At 44.6% G+C, this 16,025-nt stretch overlaps 1 protein-coding gene across 4 annotated transcripts in view; it reads left to right on the forward strand.

The window, feature by feature from the left end:
• Rps6kc1 (ribosomal protein S6 kinase C1) overlaps nt 1–16,025 on the forward strand; it is a 154,268-nt gene that overhangs the window by 106,574 nt on the left and 31,669 nt on the right. For all 4 annotated transcript variants that reach the window (XR_009383102.1, XM_059280093.1, XM_059280094.1 and 1 more), the window contains 4 exons: nt 1,082–1,129; nt 2,118–2,250; nt 12,718–14,268; nt 14,540–14,629. Coding sequence is in view for 3 of the 4 variants with exons in the window: in XM_059280093.1 (XP_059136076.1) it covers nt 1,082–1,129; nt 2,118–2,250; nt 12,718–14,268; nt 14,540–14,629 (1,822 nt within the window). In the remaining variant the exon portion in view is untranslated. The remainder of the gene's footprint in view (nt 1–1,081; nt 1,130–2,117; nt 2,251–12,717; nt 14,269–14,539; nt 14,630–16,025) is intronic.

Consider the following 16,025-nt stretch of genomic DNA (forward strand, 5'->3'; position numbering starts at 1 on the left):
CAGTGTTCGCTGATTTCTGTGGTATAAATTCTCCCTAATTTGAGACTGTGGTTGTTGGCTGGCTAAAATGACACATTTGAAAGATGATAGCAGACACTTATGGGCCTGCAAAGTCTCGAATATCTGCTAATTGGCCTTTGTGACCTATCTCTGCCACAGTGTTTAACAAAAATAAACCATGGTTGTGGTAGGATTTGCCCCTGTTTCCTTCTCCTAGGGTGGCAGGGATGGCCATTCAAAGGGGCTGTGTGTGAGATGGTCCTGAGGTCCTTGTGGAGGGTGAGAGAGTTTCACACGAACTACACTTAAAAAGAAAGCCTTGCCTGGTATTTTGAGAATTGACCACAGAGTTGTGCAGTGCGGAGGGAGCAGGGGGCCTGTGCCAGCTGGACAGAGCTGGTTCTGGTTGGGTCGGGGGCATTAGTGGGAGGGGGCAGGGCAGGACAAGGGTTGAGTATAGAGTCAGCAGGATTTGCTGACATGGAAAGAGGAGTTAAGCTCTGGTCCTGGGTTTAGATGCAGTACCCAAAGGACACCTGAGATGACGCTAAGGACTCAGTTATTGAGCTCATGTTACGGTGGGCCGCTAAGTGATTTCAGAAGAAAGTTGGAATTTATGTTTTAATAAATTATGTCCTATTTACCATGGGAGAACATCTTTGACCGTCCATCCCCACCTGTACCACCACTACCTTGATTTGGGGTTCTCCTGCTCTCAAAGGTGGCCTAGGATTGCCAGGCTGGCCTTGTTCTCGCCAGGCCACCAATTTCCAGCTGCACTACCAGCTGCATGTGCACCGTGCCTGGCAATGGCCTGTATTTTTAAGAAATATATTTTAAAAATAAATCCAGGAAGCATAGTGATGTTTCTATGCTGTAGTATTTTTAGAAAAGGAAATTGTAATAAATCTAATTTGGACAAGGCTGTTCGGATCCTATGAGTTAGGATTTTTAAAAAGTCTATTCAGAAATTAGAATTTTGGAGAGAATCAGAACTCCACCCCAACTCTTAGTTTCTCAAATTAAAGAGTTAATGTTTGATTATATTTTGTTAAAATTATTGCTTGTGTCTTTTGCATAGGTTTTACTTGTGATGGACACAAGGACAGAACAAACATTCATTTTAAAAGTAAGTAGAATTTGTATGTTTAGTGAATTTAAAAAATGACTTCCAAAAACTTAAAAAACATGCTTTTGAAAGAAAAAGTAATTTTTGCATGGCATTTAAGTCTTTTATGTTCATGGTGATCCATATTTCTGTCTTTCACAGCTGATAACATGCTATAGTTTCTCTTTAGAAAGTTTGTTAGAGAATGTGTTCTCAGAGTGCATCTGAGAACCAAGAGTGTTCAGCTATGTTTGCTGTGATTTGCGAGTCTTACTTGGGTTGTGGAAACTGTTACCTGAACTCTGACTTGTTCCTTGGTGAGAATTCAGTATATAATTAAATGAATAACTTTAGTTTTGAAACTGTTTTTAGAATGGATTGTGATAGTATGTATTCTAAGTATGTCCTGATTAAACATTCCTATGACACCCAAACCGGAAGCTACTTGTCTTGAGCATCCCTTTTCTCTTGCTGGTCAGGCATGACAGACATGTGTGAATCCTACCTGTCTTTGTGGACATTCCGTGCCATCACCCAGTGGCATTTACCCAGGTTTTCAAACCAGGGTGTAACACCAGAACATGCATACATCTGGTCCTTTGGGAGGTTAGTCAGTGGGGTTGTGGAATAGAATTTAAAGGTTGCTGGTGTCTGGAGAATGTGACTCTAACTGATTGCTGCCTTAAAGATGTACATAAGGAAAATCAAACTTAGAGGTCGCCGAGAAATAACTGTATGTCATCCTGATGACTTAGTTTGAGAGCATCGCTAATAAAAACACTGACCCACGTAATTGATTTTAATGGCAGCTTTGTGGCATCTTCTGTTGTCTGGATTCACGCCAGATGCCATCAGTGGAGCCTCCGGGGACTGAGGGGCACAGAGCAGCAGATGAGTGGTTTCTCTGAAGCCCGAGTAACTCGGATAGATTAGTGTGGTTGATAAACACTGCACACAGCAGGCTCCAAAGGCAACTGTGGGTACAACTGACCTTTTTGTTCTCTGTCAGGGTCTAAGGAAAAGCAGTGAGTCCAGCAGGAACAGGAAGACCATCATCCCCCGCTGCGTGCCCAACATGGTGTGTCTGCACAAGTACATCGTCTCGGAGGAGTCGGTGTTTCTCGTGCTGCAGCATGCTGAAGGTGGGTTGGCCGGTCCGACTGGGGCCGAGTGAAGAGCATCAGCTGCCGTGTGCTCTGGTGTCTGTGATGCTGCTTCGCCCGCATTGTTTCATAAGCACCGAGATGGGGAACTTGTCTCCCCACTCCTGCTCAGCCTCCTTGCTGTGAGTTTGGAGGGAAGAGGAAAACCCAGGTGACCAGCCAGTTTCACTTGAACTGTGGGGCCATCCTAATGTGTTCACTTTGCTCTGGAATTAACTGACAGGGTGAGAACTTGAATGTGAACGCATGCTGAGAGAACTGGGTTTTATTTAGAGATTGAGTTCTGTTCCCTTGTCTGCACTAAAAAGCTACACTTCCGTTAGATGACTAAAAAAGCATCCCCTGCAGAATTAATTAATTGCTTCCTTTACAGGGAAGGCAAGGGTGTTTGCTTAACATTTGACATTGCCTCATTTTCTGATCTGAGCCTCCTGAGCACAGCCATGGGCACCTCATGTGAGTACAAAGTAGAGCGTGGGCTCTGCCTTCAGCCACTTCCCAGGGAACAGGTGGCAGAAGACACTGTGTGGATCTGGTTTTTCCTCTTAACACTTGAATTTAAATAAATATTCCTTTATTTAGGTGACTGTGGCATGTAAGTATAAATTCACATAACATATATTGCCTTTTGGTGTTTAAACAGGTGTTCTTAAAATAATGAAGAAAATTTAAATTTTCCATATTTCATGAGTCATCCTTATTTTTATATTGAAAATACAATACTATATTTTACTAATAGGTGTAACATTAGAATTTAATACCTTTTTCTCAGGAAAAAGAGGCACTGCTTTCTGGAATGAGGTCTCTCATAATAACTAATGCAAGATTTTTGATGGGGGCAATAAAGTACTAATGTTGTTATTATGAAGTCCACACAAGATAACTACAGATGGAAGGAAGACCTCCATATGCAGTGTTTAATAGGAAATTCAGAGGGGCTCCATGGTCTCACAGGTATTAAGAGAGTTAATTGCGTGTGTGAATTGGATAACTAATTCACCTTTGTTCAGACATTATAGACAGCTTTTATCTGAGGATACCAGTGCATTACAGACATTATTGAATTAGAGGTCATGTCATCTGATAGCAAAATACAGCCACCTCTGGTGTGGAACAAAATAACTTGCGTAGTAATAATCCATAATAATTTAGAACAAGGTCAGTAGGATGAATGTAATTATGGTCAATATTCTATTAGCCGGTGTGGATTATTCACGCTGGAGATTATCTGTGGCAAAGCGTCGGCCCTCGCTCACCTCCACTGTTGGGGGCTTGCCTTCCTCCTCCTCCTGAGTCTCACGTTCCACTTGTCTTTCCTGTGCTGTCCTCCCTTCCGCCTCTCAGAACTGAGCTTGCAGCTGATGCTGGTTTCGTGAGGTGTGCCAGGGTTACAGTGCACTGACGTCAGGTCTCCTGCTCTCGGAAGTCGTCTTGTCCACAGGTGACCAAATGGAAACATGATTGAAGACTGTCATGGACTTGTAAACCTAGAAGGAATGTCTCTCCTTTCAAATGTCTGTGGCTTAATTTTCTAGAAGTCTTTGTGATGTGAAGTAAGTTAGTGGAAATGGTAACCCTCAGTTCGTTTGCTCTTAGCAGATTGATTGCGTGTGCTGCACAGTGAGCTGTGGCCCCGTGAACACAGCGGGGAGAGACCCACCCTTCCCACTTAAATTGCTGTTGTGGAGTCAAACAGGAGAAAACAAAACAAGAAAGTACTGGATACAAGTCGGGGCCGCCGCTCTAACACAGGGTGACCTAACAGGTCACAATGAAAGGACTGCTCATGTGCTCAAGGAGCCCTCTCTGAAATGGGGACATTTAGGAGGAGTTCTGAGTCACAGAACCCTACCATTCGCATGTAAGGTCCAAGCACGGGGACAGTGTGACAACAGGGTGTTTGGTGAACGAGAAAGGAGACTGTGGCTGTGGCTGTGGTTGTAGGAAAGGACAGCAGTGATGCTGAGGGCTGTGGAGAAGTGCGTGGAGGCTGCACCTGCGGAGTAAGGTCTGACTCACGCTCCATGAGGCCACTCACTAGCCAGTTATCTCAGAAGCAGGAGAGGGTCCCTCCTGATTTCAAACAAACAAAACCAAAAAGGTCACTCCTTGTGTGGAGGTGGTGTCATAGTTTGCTTTCTGTTGCTGGGACAAAACAATGTGGGGGAGAAAGGGTTTGTTTGGTTTACATGATCTAATTACAGTCCATCATAGAGAGATGTCAGGGCAGGAACTTGGGGCAGGCACCTGGAGGCAGGAACTGAAGCGGAAGCCATAGAAGAATGCTGCTTATTGGCTTGCTCTTCATGGCTTGCTCAGCCTACTTTCTTATATAACCCAGGACCACCAGCCCAGGGATGACCCCACCCACAATGGGCCGAGCCCTTCCAAATCAATCAGTAATCAAATCAGTGCCCCCACAGACTTGCGTACAGCTCAGTCTGGTGGAGACAATTACTCATTTGACCTCCTCTTTCCCCTGATACGTCTAGGTTTATGTCAAATTGACAAAAGCTGGCCTGCACAGATAGGGTGTAGTGAGCCAAGAGCAGAGCAAGGGCTGATGTAGAGACCTGGCAAAAGATGATGGTGTGGTTGGTCTTCGTGGTCCTGTGGACCTGTGCATTTCCCAGGTTTGGTTCAAGTAGTGGAGCAGAAAAGTGTGTGTTCTTTTCCCCACTGTGCCCTTCTGTGGTACCTCCATGGATGAAGATGTTGTGCACAGTCCCACGTGGTGGAAGGAGAGGACTAGCTCCTGTAAGTTGTCCTCCCACTCCCACATACACTGTGGCACTACCCCCTGAAATGATTATAAAAAGGATGCTTTGATAGTGTAAATAGTTCTGCTGAACTTAGAGCATTTATGATTCACAGATCATACACAGATCAGGCTACCCAGAGCTTACAGAACTAGCTAGAATGTGTAGAGTTTCCCACTCTTTGTTTTTACTTCATTCAGCTAGAAGCTTCTTGAGAGCTTTCTGGGGCATAGATATAGTTCTAACACAGCAGTGAGCAGTGCAGAAGAGTTGGACTGCATGGAGCCCACATGGTGTTTGAGATGGGGGCAGACGGTAAACATACACATAGGAGAAGATACACAGCTGGAGGACACTAGGAGAGCAGAACGTCAAGGGATGGGGGAGTTGTTCTCACTGGTGGTCACCATACTGAGAAAGGAGCATTTGATGAGGGAGAAGGAACAGTGTGTGTTTGTGGGGAAAGAGTGCCTTGGCAAGAGAAAACAAGCACATAAGCCCAGAGCCACTGTTTAGTGGATAAGCAACAGCCAGCCGAGGGTGACTGAGCAGAGCGGGGGGAAGTGAGAGAAGCAGGAAGCTGGAAAGCAGGGCCCACGGTGTCTCATGGGCCACTTTCACTGTTGGTAAGAACTTGACTGAACAAGAGGAGCTGTCGCTGCAGATGCTAAGTAGAAGAATGGCAACATAAGGGCCACTGTGGTTACTTTGTGGAAAATGGTAGCCTGGTGACCAAGCAGAACAAAAGGCATGAGGACAGCTTGGATGTTTTGCAGCAACTAGACAGAATGATGGTGCTTGGGGAGTGCTCACATTAGCCCATTTTCTGTTACCCTGAACAAATACCTTAGGCACCTAGGCAAGAAAGTATGTTCAGGGCCATGGGACTAGAGTTTGCTTGGTCCTAGTGACCTCCCGGTGAAAGGCAGCACAGTGCTGGGCTCCTGTAGAGACAAGGTGGGAGGGTGAGAGAGAGGCCAGTGCAAGCCCAGGGCCCCTGAGAACTACGGTAATTCCTTCCCCAAGGGTGAAACCCAGAGACCCAGTGGCCTCCTCTGGCACCACTCTCCGAGGTCTCCAGCTCTTAGCAGCCCCACACTGGGACCAGAGTTATAGCTTGTGATCTGTGGGAGGCACACTTGGGCTCTCTCCAGGCCACAGCAGTGCCGGTGTGTGCTGGTGTGTGCTGGTGTGGTTAGGATGTTTGTTAGCATCTGAATGTCCCTGCCCACACTCACTTTTTATTGTTTGAGTCTGATGCATTTCAAAAGTAGATCTGACTGACAGGATTCTACCTTGCAGGACTCCAGGGTGCTTGGCTCAAAACATTGAAAAGGGGGCTTTTAGCAAGTTGTGGGCAAAGTAGATTGAGTCAGGAAAAACAGGGCTTCAGGTTTGGACACAGGACTTGGAGTTTGTTTGTGTGTGTGTGTGTGTACATGTGCATGCACGTCAGCTGTAGATGTCATTCCTCAGAGAGCTGTCCACAGTGTGTTGTTGAGACAGGGTTTCTTACTGGCCTTGGAGTTTGCGAAGGAGGCTGGTCTGGCTAGCCAGCAAGTCCCAGAGCTCCTCCAAGTGCTGGGGTAATAAGCATACCTCCACCACACCCAGCTTTCTTATGAGGCCCTGGAGATTGCCCGGCAAGCACTTTTCTGACTGAGCAATTTCCCCTGGAGATGCTTATTAATATCAAGATGGAAGTGGGTATGACAGAAACGTTTAAAGAGGGCTGCAGAAGACATAGCTTAGTGGGAGAGCACTTACCTAGCATGCTATAGTCCTGTGTCCACAAAACAGGTTTAGAAGACAGGTTTCAAATGCTCACTGTTCTTTTTAAAGATCTTCTTAACTGCATTTGAGGGAGCAAGACGGAGAAACTGTTTAGTCAAGGCTGTAAGTGTTAATATTACTGAGATGGATGGTTATAGAATATTCTTCAGATACAGCCTGGCAACTAGTGGCATGCTCTGTGCGTGGATGGTTCTCAGTCAGGGAAAAAAGGAACAACCAGGTTAGAAGCCCAAGGCTATGAGAGCAGAGCAGGGCATGAAGGAACTTCTCCACCAGAGTCTCTTTTTATTAACTGAGTTTTCAAATTATTAGCACACAGACTCCAGCTCTGTAGATGTGAGGAGAGCCTTCCTGTTGGTGCTGATGCTCAGTCAGAAGTCCTTTCTCTTGTGGACACAGTCTCCTTCTGTGACCCAGGCTGTCTTTGAATTTGTGATCCCCCTGCCCCAGCTCCACAGTACTGAGATAACAGGCCTGAGCCATCGTGCCCATTATTTCTGTTTTTGTGTTTTAATGTAAACAGGTCTTACGTGTTGCCTCTGGTCTGCTTGTCATCTTAGCAATGTACATTAGACACCTTTCTGAGCTTATATAGAGCTGTGTCATAAAAGGTCATGGACACTGTGTGGTGGCGCACACCTTTCATCCCAGGACTCAAGGGGCAGAGTCGGGCAGATACCTGTGAGTTCAAGGCATCCTGGTCTACATAGTGAGTTCCAGGCCAGGGCTAGGTAGAATGCATAGTGAGACTGACTGGACTGACTGACTTCTCTCTCTCTCTCTCTCTCTCTCTCTCTCTCTCTCTCTCTCTCTCTCTCTCTCTCTCTCTCTCTCTCAAAGTGTTCTTTGGGTGTAGTGGTATCCCTAATCCCAGTATTTAGAAGGTTGAGGCAGGGGTGTTATAACAAGTTCAAAGCCAGTCTGGAATACAGAGCAAGGACAATGTGAGTGGGAGTGCTGTCTCACCATTACTAGTTCTGTGACCTTGGGCACATTGCTTAGCCTTTCTGTGCCTTAGTTTCTTTATTTGCAAAATAGAGACATTGCAACTATGCACTCAGTAGGACCTACAGAAGATTAAATTGCTACATGTGTACAGCACTTAGGGTGGCAGGCATGTGGTGAGCATGCATGTCTCAGGGTGGCAGGCATGTGGTGAGCATGCATGTCTCAGGGTGGCAGGCATGTGGTGAGCATGCATGTCTCAGGGTGGCAGGCATGTGGTGAGCATGTATGTCTCAGGGTGGCAGGCATGTGGTGAGCATGCATGTCTCAGGGTGGCAGGCATGTGGTGAGCATGCGTGTCTTTTAAGGTGGCAGACATGTGGTGAGCATGTGTGTTTCTTAGGGTGTTAGGCATGTGGTGAGCATGCATGTCTTTTAAGGTGGCAGGCATGTGGTGAGCATGCGTGTTTCTTAGGGTGTTAGGCATGTGGTGAGCATGCATGGCTGCAGAGTGGTTCTGCACATTTCCCATGATGCAACTTGTTCTCTCCTACTTGCTTTGTGAACTGTTCCGTTATTTGCATGTATTTATCTTTTTGCATTTTTTGTTTTGTTTTGTTTTTAAGAATTATTTGTAGGACAGATATTTTGAAGTGGGAATTTCTAGGTCAAAGGTGACTTTTCCCATTGCTATAGGAATATCATTTGTGTTAAATCCAAGTTTTAATTCTGCTCAGGCAAATCCACATATTTACTGTGCAGTCTTATAGAAAACCAGTAAATTAAAATGAGAGACAGAGGGGTTTAATTAAACGTTATGAATTACAATTTTATAGCTTAAGATGGTTCAATAACTGCAATTTCCTAGGCTTTAAGGGGCCTAGAAATATCAGTTATATGCTTGATGTGCTAGGATGATCAATATTTTGGGTATTCTCTGTATTTGAGATTTAATGAACAGCAGTTGTTTAAGTTAGTGTTGTTATAATAATATTGATGTTTGGTTATGTTAGTTTGTTAGGGTTGGCCTTAATTCTGAAGAAAGCATAACACACTCAGAGTTGTAGGAATGATGTGTTCTGGTTTTGTGATTCATGGTTAGCAGTGCAGGAGAGGATGTGATCTGCACCGAGCTCTGTTCCACACAGAATGCTAGGTTGAACTGGCCCCAGAGTGAAGCTGGAGGAGCCCAGTCAGCCTCTTCCCCTCCTGGAAACCCAGTTTTTATAATTCATGTTAGGGAACTTGTGTGAGCCCAGAAGGTTCCAAAAAGAAAGCACCAACAGTCACATTTAAGATTGTTACCCAATAGTGAAAACAATGGAAATTAAACAGGGTGGCATGATGGTTAATAAAATGGTAATTGCTAATGTCTGGTGCAGGCAGCTTGCTGAAGGAGGTGCTGTGTTGTCCATTGCGAATGGAAGGGATTCTGGCAGAGCCGTGTCGCAGCCCGCATACAAACCTTAGGAATACTCATGCTCTCTAGCCAGCTGCCAGGTGCATGGTGGTGACCTCAGGGCCTGCGCACCAGCTAGAGGCAGGGGGATCAAAATTCAGGGTCTTCTCATCCACCTGCCAGTTCCTGGGCTACAGGAGACCTTTCTCAAAAAGCCCTTGCTCTTCCTCGATGGAGTCATCCCTCTTGACTGAGCACTCTCACTTCTGGGGTTCTGTCTTGACGATGTAGTTAGAGATGGCACGTGGTCTATTATTTTAAATAATTCATACAGCAAAGACGGGAGACTATACACACATTCACTAACAAAGGAGTGTGTTATACACCTACTGTGGGGCCATTTATAAACCTACTTGTGCGGCCGTGCTGAACACTCATTTCAACTCATTTTCTCATGAAAATGTTTATATGATACCATGTTAATTATGAGTAAAAGCTTGAAAATAAAGGAATGGTTAGGAGTGTCTGTCATTGGTGGTAAGAGTATGGATGGTGTTAGGGTTTTGTGCCTTCTGTTTTTCTTACTCTCTTTGGCATTTGCTAAGAATCTTACAGTAAAACCATATATGAGTTATAACATAGGAAGAGCATATGACCCCCTACACATAACACAATTTGTACTTACAGACATTTTCACTAAAAGCTTTTGAAAAACATTATAAAGATGCCATTCATTTATAGCTCAGTTTAATAAATTTTTATTAAATGTGTTTTACGTGCTAGGTAGAAGTCTCTGCCTGTAGTTATGAAGCCCTTGCTGTCTGTGAAAGGACACTTCAAGGATAGTGGTGTCTTAGTCACTGTTTTATTACTGTGAAGGGACACCAAGACCATGGAAACTCAACTCTTACAAAGGAAAGCATTTACCTGGGGGCTGGCTTACAGTTTGAGAGGTTAGTCCATTGTCATCATGGTGGGGACCATGGTGTTCTGCATGGTGCTGTAGCAGTAGCTGAGAGTTACATCCTGATCCACAGGCAGCTGCCAGAGAGAGAGAGAGAGAGAGAGAGAGAGAGAGAGAGAGAGAGGAGAGAGAGAGGCTGACGGACCCCTGGCCTAGTGTGGGCTTATGAAACCTCAAAACCACTCCCAGTGACACATTTCTTCCAACAAGACCACACATCTTGATCCTTCTAATCCTTCTCAAACAGTTCCACTCCCTGATGACTAAGCATTCAAATATATGAGCCTATGGGAGCTGTTCTTATTCAAACCACCACATTCTATTTGCTAGCGCCCCCCCCCCCATAGGCTTATAGCCATATCATCATGCAAAAATGCATTCAGTCCAACTTCAAAAGTCCCCATAGTCTATCAGGATCTCAATATTGTTTAAAAGTCCGAAGTCTCTTTTGAGACTCATGCGATCTCTTAACTTTAATCCTCTGTAAAATCAAAATAAAAAAGCAGATCAAATATTTCCAACATACAGTGGCACCGAATATACATTCCGATTCCAAAAGGGAGGAAAAGAGGCATAGTGAGGAAACACTGTACTAAGACGACCTAAACCAGCTGGGCAAACTCCAAACTCTGCATCGCCATGTCTGATGCAAAGCACTCTTCAGATCTCCAACTCCTTTCAGCTTTGTTGATGGCAACACACTTCTGTACAAGCTAGTTCCACACCTGGTCTGCAGCTCTCCTTGGCAGGTATACCATGGCTCTGGCATCTCCAACATCTTGAGGTCTCCAATGAAACCCAGGCTTCACCTTCACAGCTTCACACAGTGGTTACTGTTGTCAAAAGAGTGTGGCAATCAGTTGAAAGTCAAGGTAGATCCTTAAATGTTAGTGTATTTACAGGGAACTCTGAAGCCCTGAACATATTCTAAAGACAACAGGAGACATGAAGGGCTACACACTGTACTGTCTGTACTGCCACCAAAGTGGGAGAAACTTACTGCATGAGAGAGAGAGAGAGAGAGAGAGAGAGAGAGAGAGAGAGAGAGAGAGAGAGAGAAGAGAGAGAGAGAGAGAAGAGAGAGAGAGAGAGAGAGAGAGAGAGAGAGAGAGAGAGAGAGAGAGAGAGAGGAGAGAGAAGAGAGAGAGAGAGAAGGCTCTGGGACTGACACAGTGATAGTCACAGCCCGCACTGCTCTTCATGCTGGGGGCAGGGCAAGGTGATTTGTGGTTTTACTGAAGTCCTTGAATTGTGAAGTAGAAGCTTCCTGGGTGGGTTTGGTGGCCAATGGCTCATGATTATTTGCTTTGATCTATCTTCTTTGGTATATGATGCCCAACAGCAAATGAAAACTGGTCTGAAAATTCACCCTCTTCATCTAAGAAGATAGGCTTATTTTAACTCATTCTTTTAAAAAAGTTTATTTCTTGCATATGTGGATGTGCACATCATGATGTGCATGCAGAGATCAGAGGACAGTTTGCAGAAGTTGATTCTCTCCTTCCCCTTATGTGGGTCCCTGGGATCGAACTCAGGTCGTTAGACTTGGCAGCAAGTTGCACCATCTCACTTGTCCTTAACTCTTCTTTCATTTCCCAGTTTTGGAAGCTGTCTCTGTCTTCACAGAGTGTGCATTTGCAGCTCCACTTCTTGAGACTTTGGCACCAGATTTAATGAATTTTTCTTTTGATATGATTTTTAATCATTAAATGTTTAATCCATTATGGTTTCTATGATTTTTTAAATGTAGATTCTAGTTAGAAAAACCTCTCTAATTCTGAGTTTTTAATGCTTAAAATAAGAAGAAATCTCAGTAAAGCAACTATCTAGCCAGCATTGTAGGTGGTATGTTGGGTTCATTCATGCTCACTTGGTGTCTGTGGTCTTAGTTTTGTTCTGTGATGTCAGTGGGCTCTGGGCCCAAAGGTGTGTTTCAGAACACATTGTCAGGGAGTTCTTACCTCAGTGGTTCACCTTGCTAAGAGCTGCCCAGCTAATCTTCCCCAGTAGTTGTATTTGTTCATATAAAGCATGAGACATGTACTAGGGGCAGAGGATGGGAAGATAAATTAACATGTCACTTGTGAAGGCATCTTTATGTACTAGCTTCCAGATCCCCCCTCCAGTTCCAGACTGGGCATTTTCAGAATGGGGTGATGCTGTTGATCCCTTTCTATAGTATACACTTTTAAGTAGCATATATATCTCTGGTTGACAAATTTTGACCTAAGCAGAAGACTAAACAACATTTAACTTAAAGATTTTAGTTATGTGAGGATTACAATGAATTCCTTTTACAGGAAGAAACAGGTTGTAATTTTTTAAATAATCGGCACCAGGAGATGCATGTGTATCGTACTCATGGTAGTACTTAGCAGTAGTACTTAGGAGTAGTAAACTGTAGAGGAGAGTGTCACATTTTATTGCATATAATTGTCTGAAAACACATTGGATCTTTGATATTAATGAATTTATTGACTTATTTATTTTTGGTTAGTTATTATAATACTTATATATATATATTTTTAGTGGCTTATGTATCTACCAATTTGGAGATCTTAATTCTTTGTTGTACTTGTTCACAGGTGGCAAACTCTGGTCATATATCAGTAAATTTCTAAACAGAAGTTCTCAAGAAAGCTTTGACATTAAGGAAACGAAACCTTCCTTGCCTCATCACATTTACCTGCAGCAGCCAAGTGTTAGTCCTCAGGACAGCAGCAGCTTTGAGTCCAGAGGGAGCGACATGGGGGGCATGTTAAAGGTCCTGCCGCTGAAGACTAGTCTCACCCCAAGTTCTCAAGAGGATAGCAACCAGGAAGATGATGATGGCCAGGATGGTTCTCCCAAATGGCCGGATTCAGGCTCCAGTTCAGAGGAGGAGTGTACGGCTGGCTACCTAACACTATGCAATGAGTATGGGCAGGAAAAAATTGACCTGGGGTCTTTGAATGAGGAGTCTACCATTCAGCCTGAAGGGGAGAGTGCTGACACCCAGGCTGTTCTCAGTTTCCCAGCACCCCTTGCTGCTGACAGTCTGAGCCCTAGCACCCAGCTCAAGTTCTTCCCTGGAGATGAGGACCTAGAAGCAGCTTGTTCCCCTCAGACATCTGATTCCCTCACTATGTCAAAAAACAGCCCTATGGAGTTCTTTAGAATCGACAGTAAGGACAGCACAAGTGAGCTCCTGGGACTGGATTTTGGTGAGAAATTGCACAGTCTGAAACCAGAACCTTTGAAAGTGCTCTTTACCCTTGCAGATGGAGACAGAGAAAGCAAGGGAGAGACAGAAGCTCAAGACTCCATCAGCCGGGGCTCAGATGACTCCGTCCCAGTTATTTCATTTAAGGAAGCTGCTTTTGAGGATGTCAGTGGTGCTGAGGAAGGAAGGCCCGACCTTCTTGTAAACCTACCTGGTGAACGGCAGCCAACTAAAGAGGCTTCAGCAATGAATCCTACTAAGTTCTCACAGGCCAGTGCAGGCAGGCTGGAAAGTAAACTCTTGGAAGCCCCGGATGTGTTGTGCCTCAGGCTGAGTTCCGAACAGTACCATGGCTTGGGAAAAGAAGGCCCGGAGGAACTGAGTGATCCCACTACATCTCTGCCCTGTGGTGTAACCCCAAAGCACCATGCTCAGGCAGATCTCGGGGCGTTATTCACAGCTGCTGTTGATCACGGTAGCTCAGGAGACCAGTTTCTGTTACCCAGCTCATATCCTGAGTCTGAAGGGCTGGGACAAGTGGAGGCAGTGGTCACTGCACATGACACAGGAGAAAGCCTGTTCCACATTTCTAGTCCACGCTCAGGTGCCAAGGGGCACTGCGCACACACAGACACTGCCACAGTGGAGGAAGTGTTGCTGTTCACAGAGCAGGCTAAAGAGGAACCGAGCTCTCTATTTCAGAGAGACTCTGAGACCAAGGAGCAAAGCGTGCTTGCCCTGGGAGGAGACAAGGAAATCCATCAAATTTTTGAGGATCTTGATAAAAAATTAGCAGTGAGCTCCAGGTTCTTCATCCCAGAGGGCTGTGTTCAGAGATGGGCAGCTGAAATGGTGGTAGCCCTTGACGCCTTGCACAGAGAGGGGATTGTGTGCCGCGATCTGAACCCAAACAACATCTTATTGAATGATGGAGGTCAGGAACTTTCGCAAATGCATTTCTTTTTATTCGCTGTTGCTTCCAATTAACTGAGTAGGCGTTTTATCTTGTAATTAGTATCTTCATTTCCTGTCTAGAGCTTCATTATCAGTGCGGCAAATTCACCCCCAGTAATAGCTTCTAGTACTTAATGATGCCATTATTCTTAATGATACTGTTTTTAGCTACAAAAGGAGTAATTACAGTTCGCTTCTGCAGAAAATGGAAGAGAAAAATGTTTTGATTTCTCCTGTCGTTTTGTTTTTAGGACACATTCAGCTAACGTATTTTAGCAGGTGGAGTGAGGTTGAAGATTCCTGTGACAGCGATGCCATAGCGAGAATGTACTGTGCCCCAGGTTAGAGCAATCTCCTCAAATGCTTCGCTTGAAAAGGTGGCTCGGTGGCTCTTACTTCTCTGTACAACTTGTGTTTTTTACTGGCAGTTTACGTATGTGTTGGGTCTGCTTATCCGTCCTTTCAGCCCTCCAAAGAAGAAAAGTAGGAGATTGAACTGGATGTGGCCCAAAGGGTGTGTGTGTGTGTGTGTGTGTGTGTGTGTGTGTGTGTGTGTGTGTGTACTTAATGCCCTTGTTAAAAGCATTTATGTTTCTCTGGAAACTCATTGAATTCTTTGAAGTGTCTTAAGCAAGGCCTTATGTCCCCTGAGCCTCTTCACATGGGTAAACTTTATTAAGTTTTATTAAGATGTCAGTGAAATTCCCAAGGCTAACAGTGGGTAAAATGTGTTCTTTCGATGCAGTGTGCCTTCAGGGATGAACTATCCTGGAAGTTGTGAACACATTTTAAGACATTCTATATTTGAGAGCATAATAAACCTGTTCCCCCCACTTTAAAATGGCCCATGTACCCAAATACTTGACTCAAGTCTCTCTTGCCCTTACTGCCTGCTCATTATGTTTTAACATTACCGATGTATTACTGTGGCCATTGGGGCCTCTGTAGGCAGCCATAGCTAAGCCTATAGGTTGGATATGAGTTACTCTTGTCAGTGCAGGTGGGCTCTGTTTTAACCCACAGCTTCCTCTCCTAACCTGAGCACTGAGTTTCATAGACGAGCAGTTTATTCATTACTCTCCCACTGACTGTCAGGTGTCTCCACCGATGGAGCAGACAGGATTCACTAGGTGCATGGTCTAGTTGGTACTAGCTCACTGCCATGTCCTGTTAACCTTGTTTAGCTCAGCTACATAGGAAATGATAATTAGGAATGAAAGAGCTTTATTATTTTTAGGGAAAACCTTCATTGTTAAGAGTAGCTGGGCTGAGGAAAGGCAAATTTTCAACCCATAATGCACATCCTCAAGCTTTGTACCCCAAACAACCACTTGGGAACTGATACTGTTTATGTAGTTAATGGAGTAACAAAAACAAACAAAAAATGTAGTGAAATCACTTGATTTTGCTTTCACAGGCGCCGCTTTCTAATTTGGTACCAGCTAGCATGAATATGTTTATTAATTACAATGAATTTGGAAGTTTTAGAGTCCGCCTTAAGTTTGGGAGATCCTGTGAGTAAAGTGTGATTTATCCTGAAGTGGGGTCCAGTGTGTTGTGAGGATCAGAGCTGGATGCCGTGGGTGCATGCTGGTTCCGGATGCTGTTGCTGCCTACTCAGCTCTGGCTTCCATTCTGAAAAGTGGCTGTTGGGGGCTATTTTGCCATCTAAGCACATCAAGGCCAGTTCTACTTTAGCATCTGAGAGCTTCTGTATAATGGGATGAAACTATTCCG

The sequence above is a fragment of the Peromyscus eremicus genome, chromosome 15, assembly GCF_949786415.1.
Source record: "Peromyscus eremicus chromosome 15, PerEre_H2_v1, whole genome shotgun sequence".
Lineage (NCBI taxonomy): Eukaryota > Metazoa > Chordata > Mammalia > Rodentia > Cricetidae > Peromyscus > Peromyscus eremicus.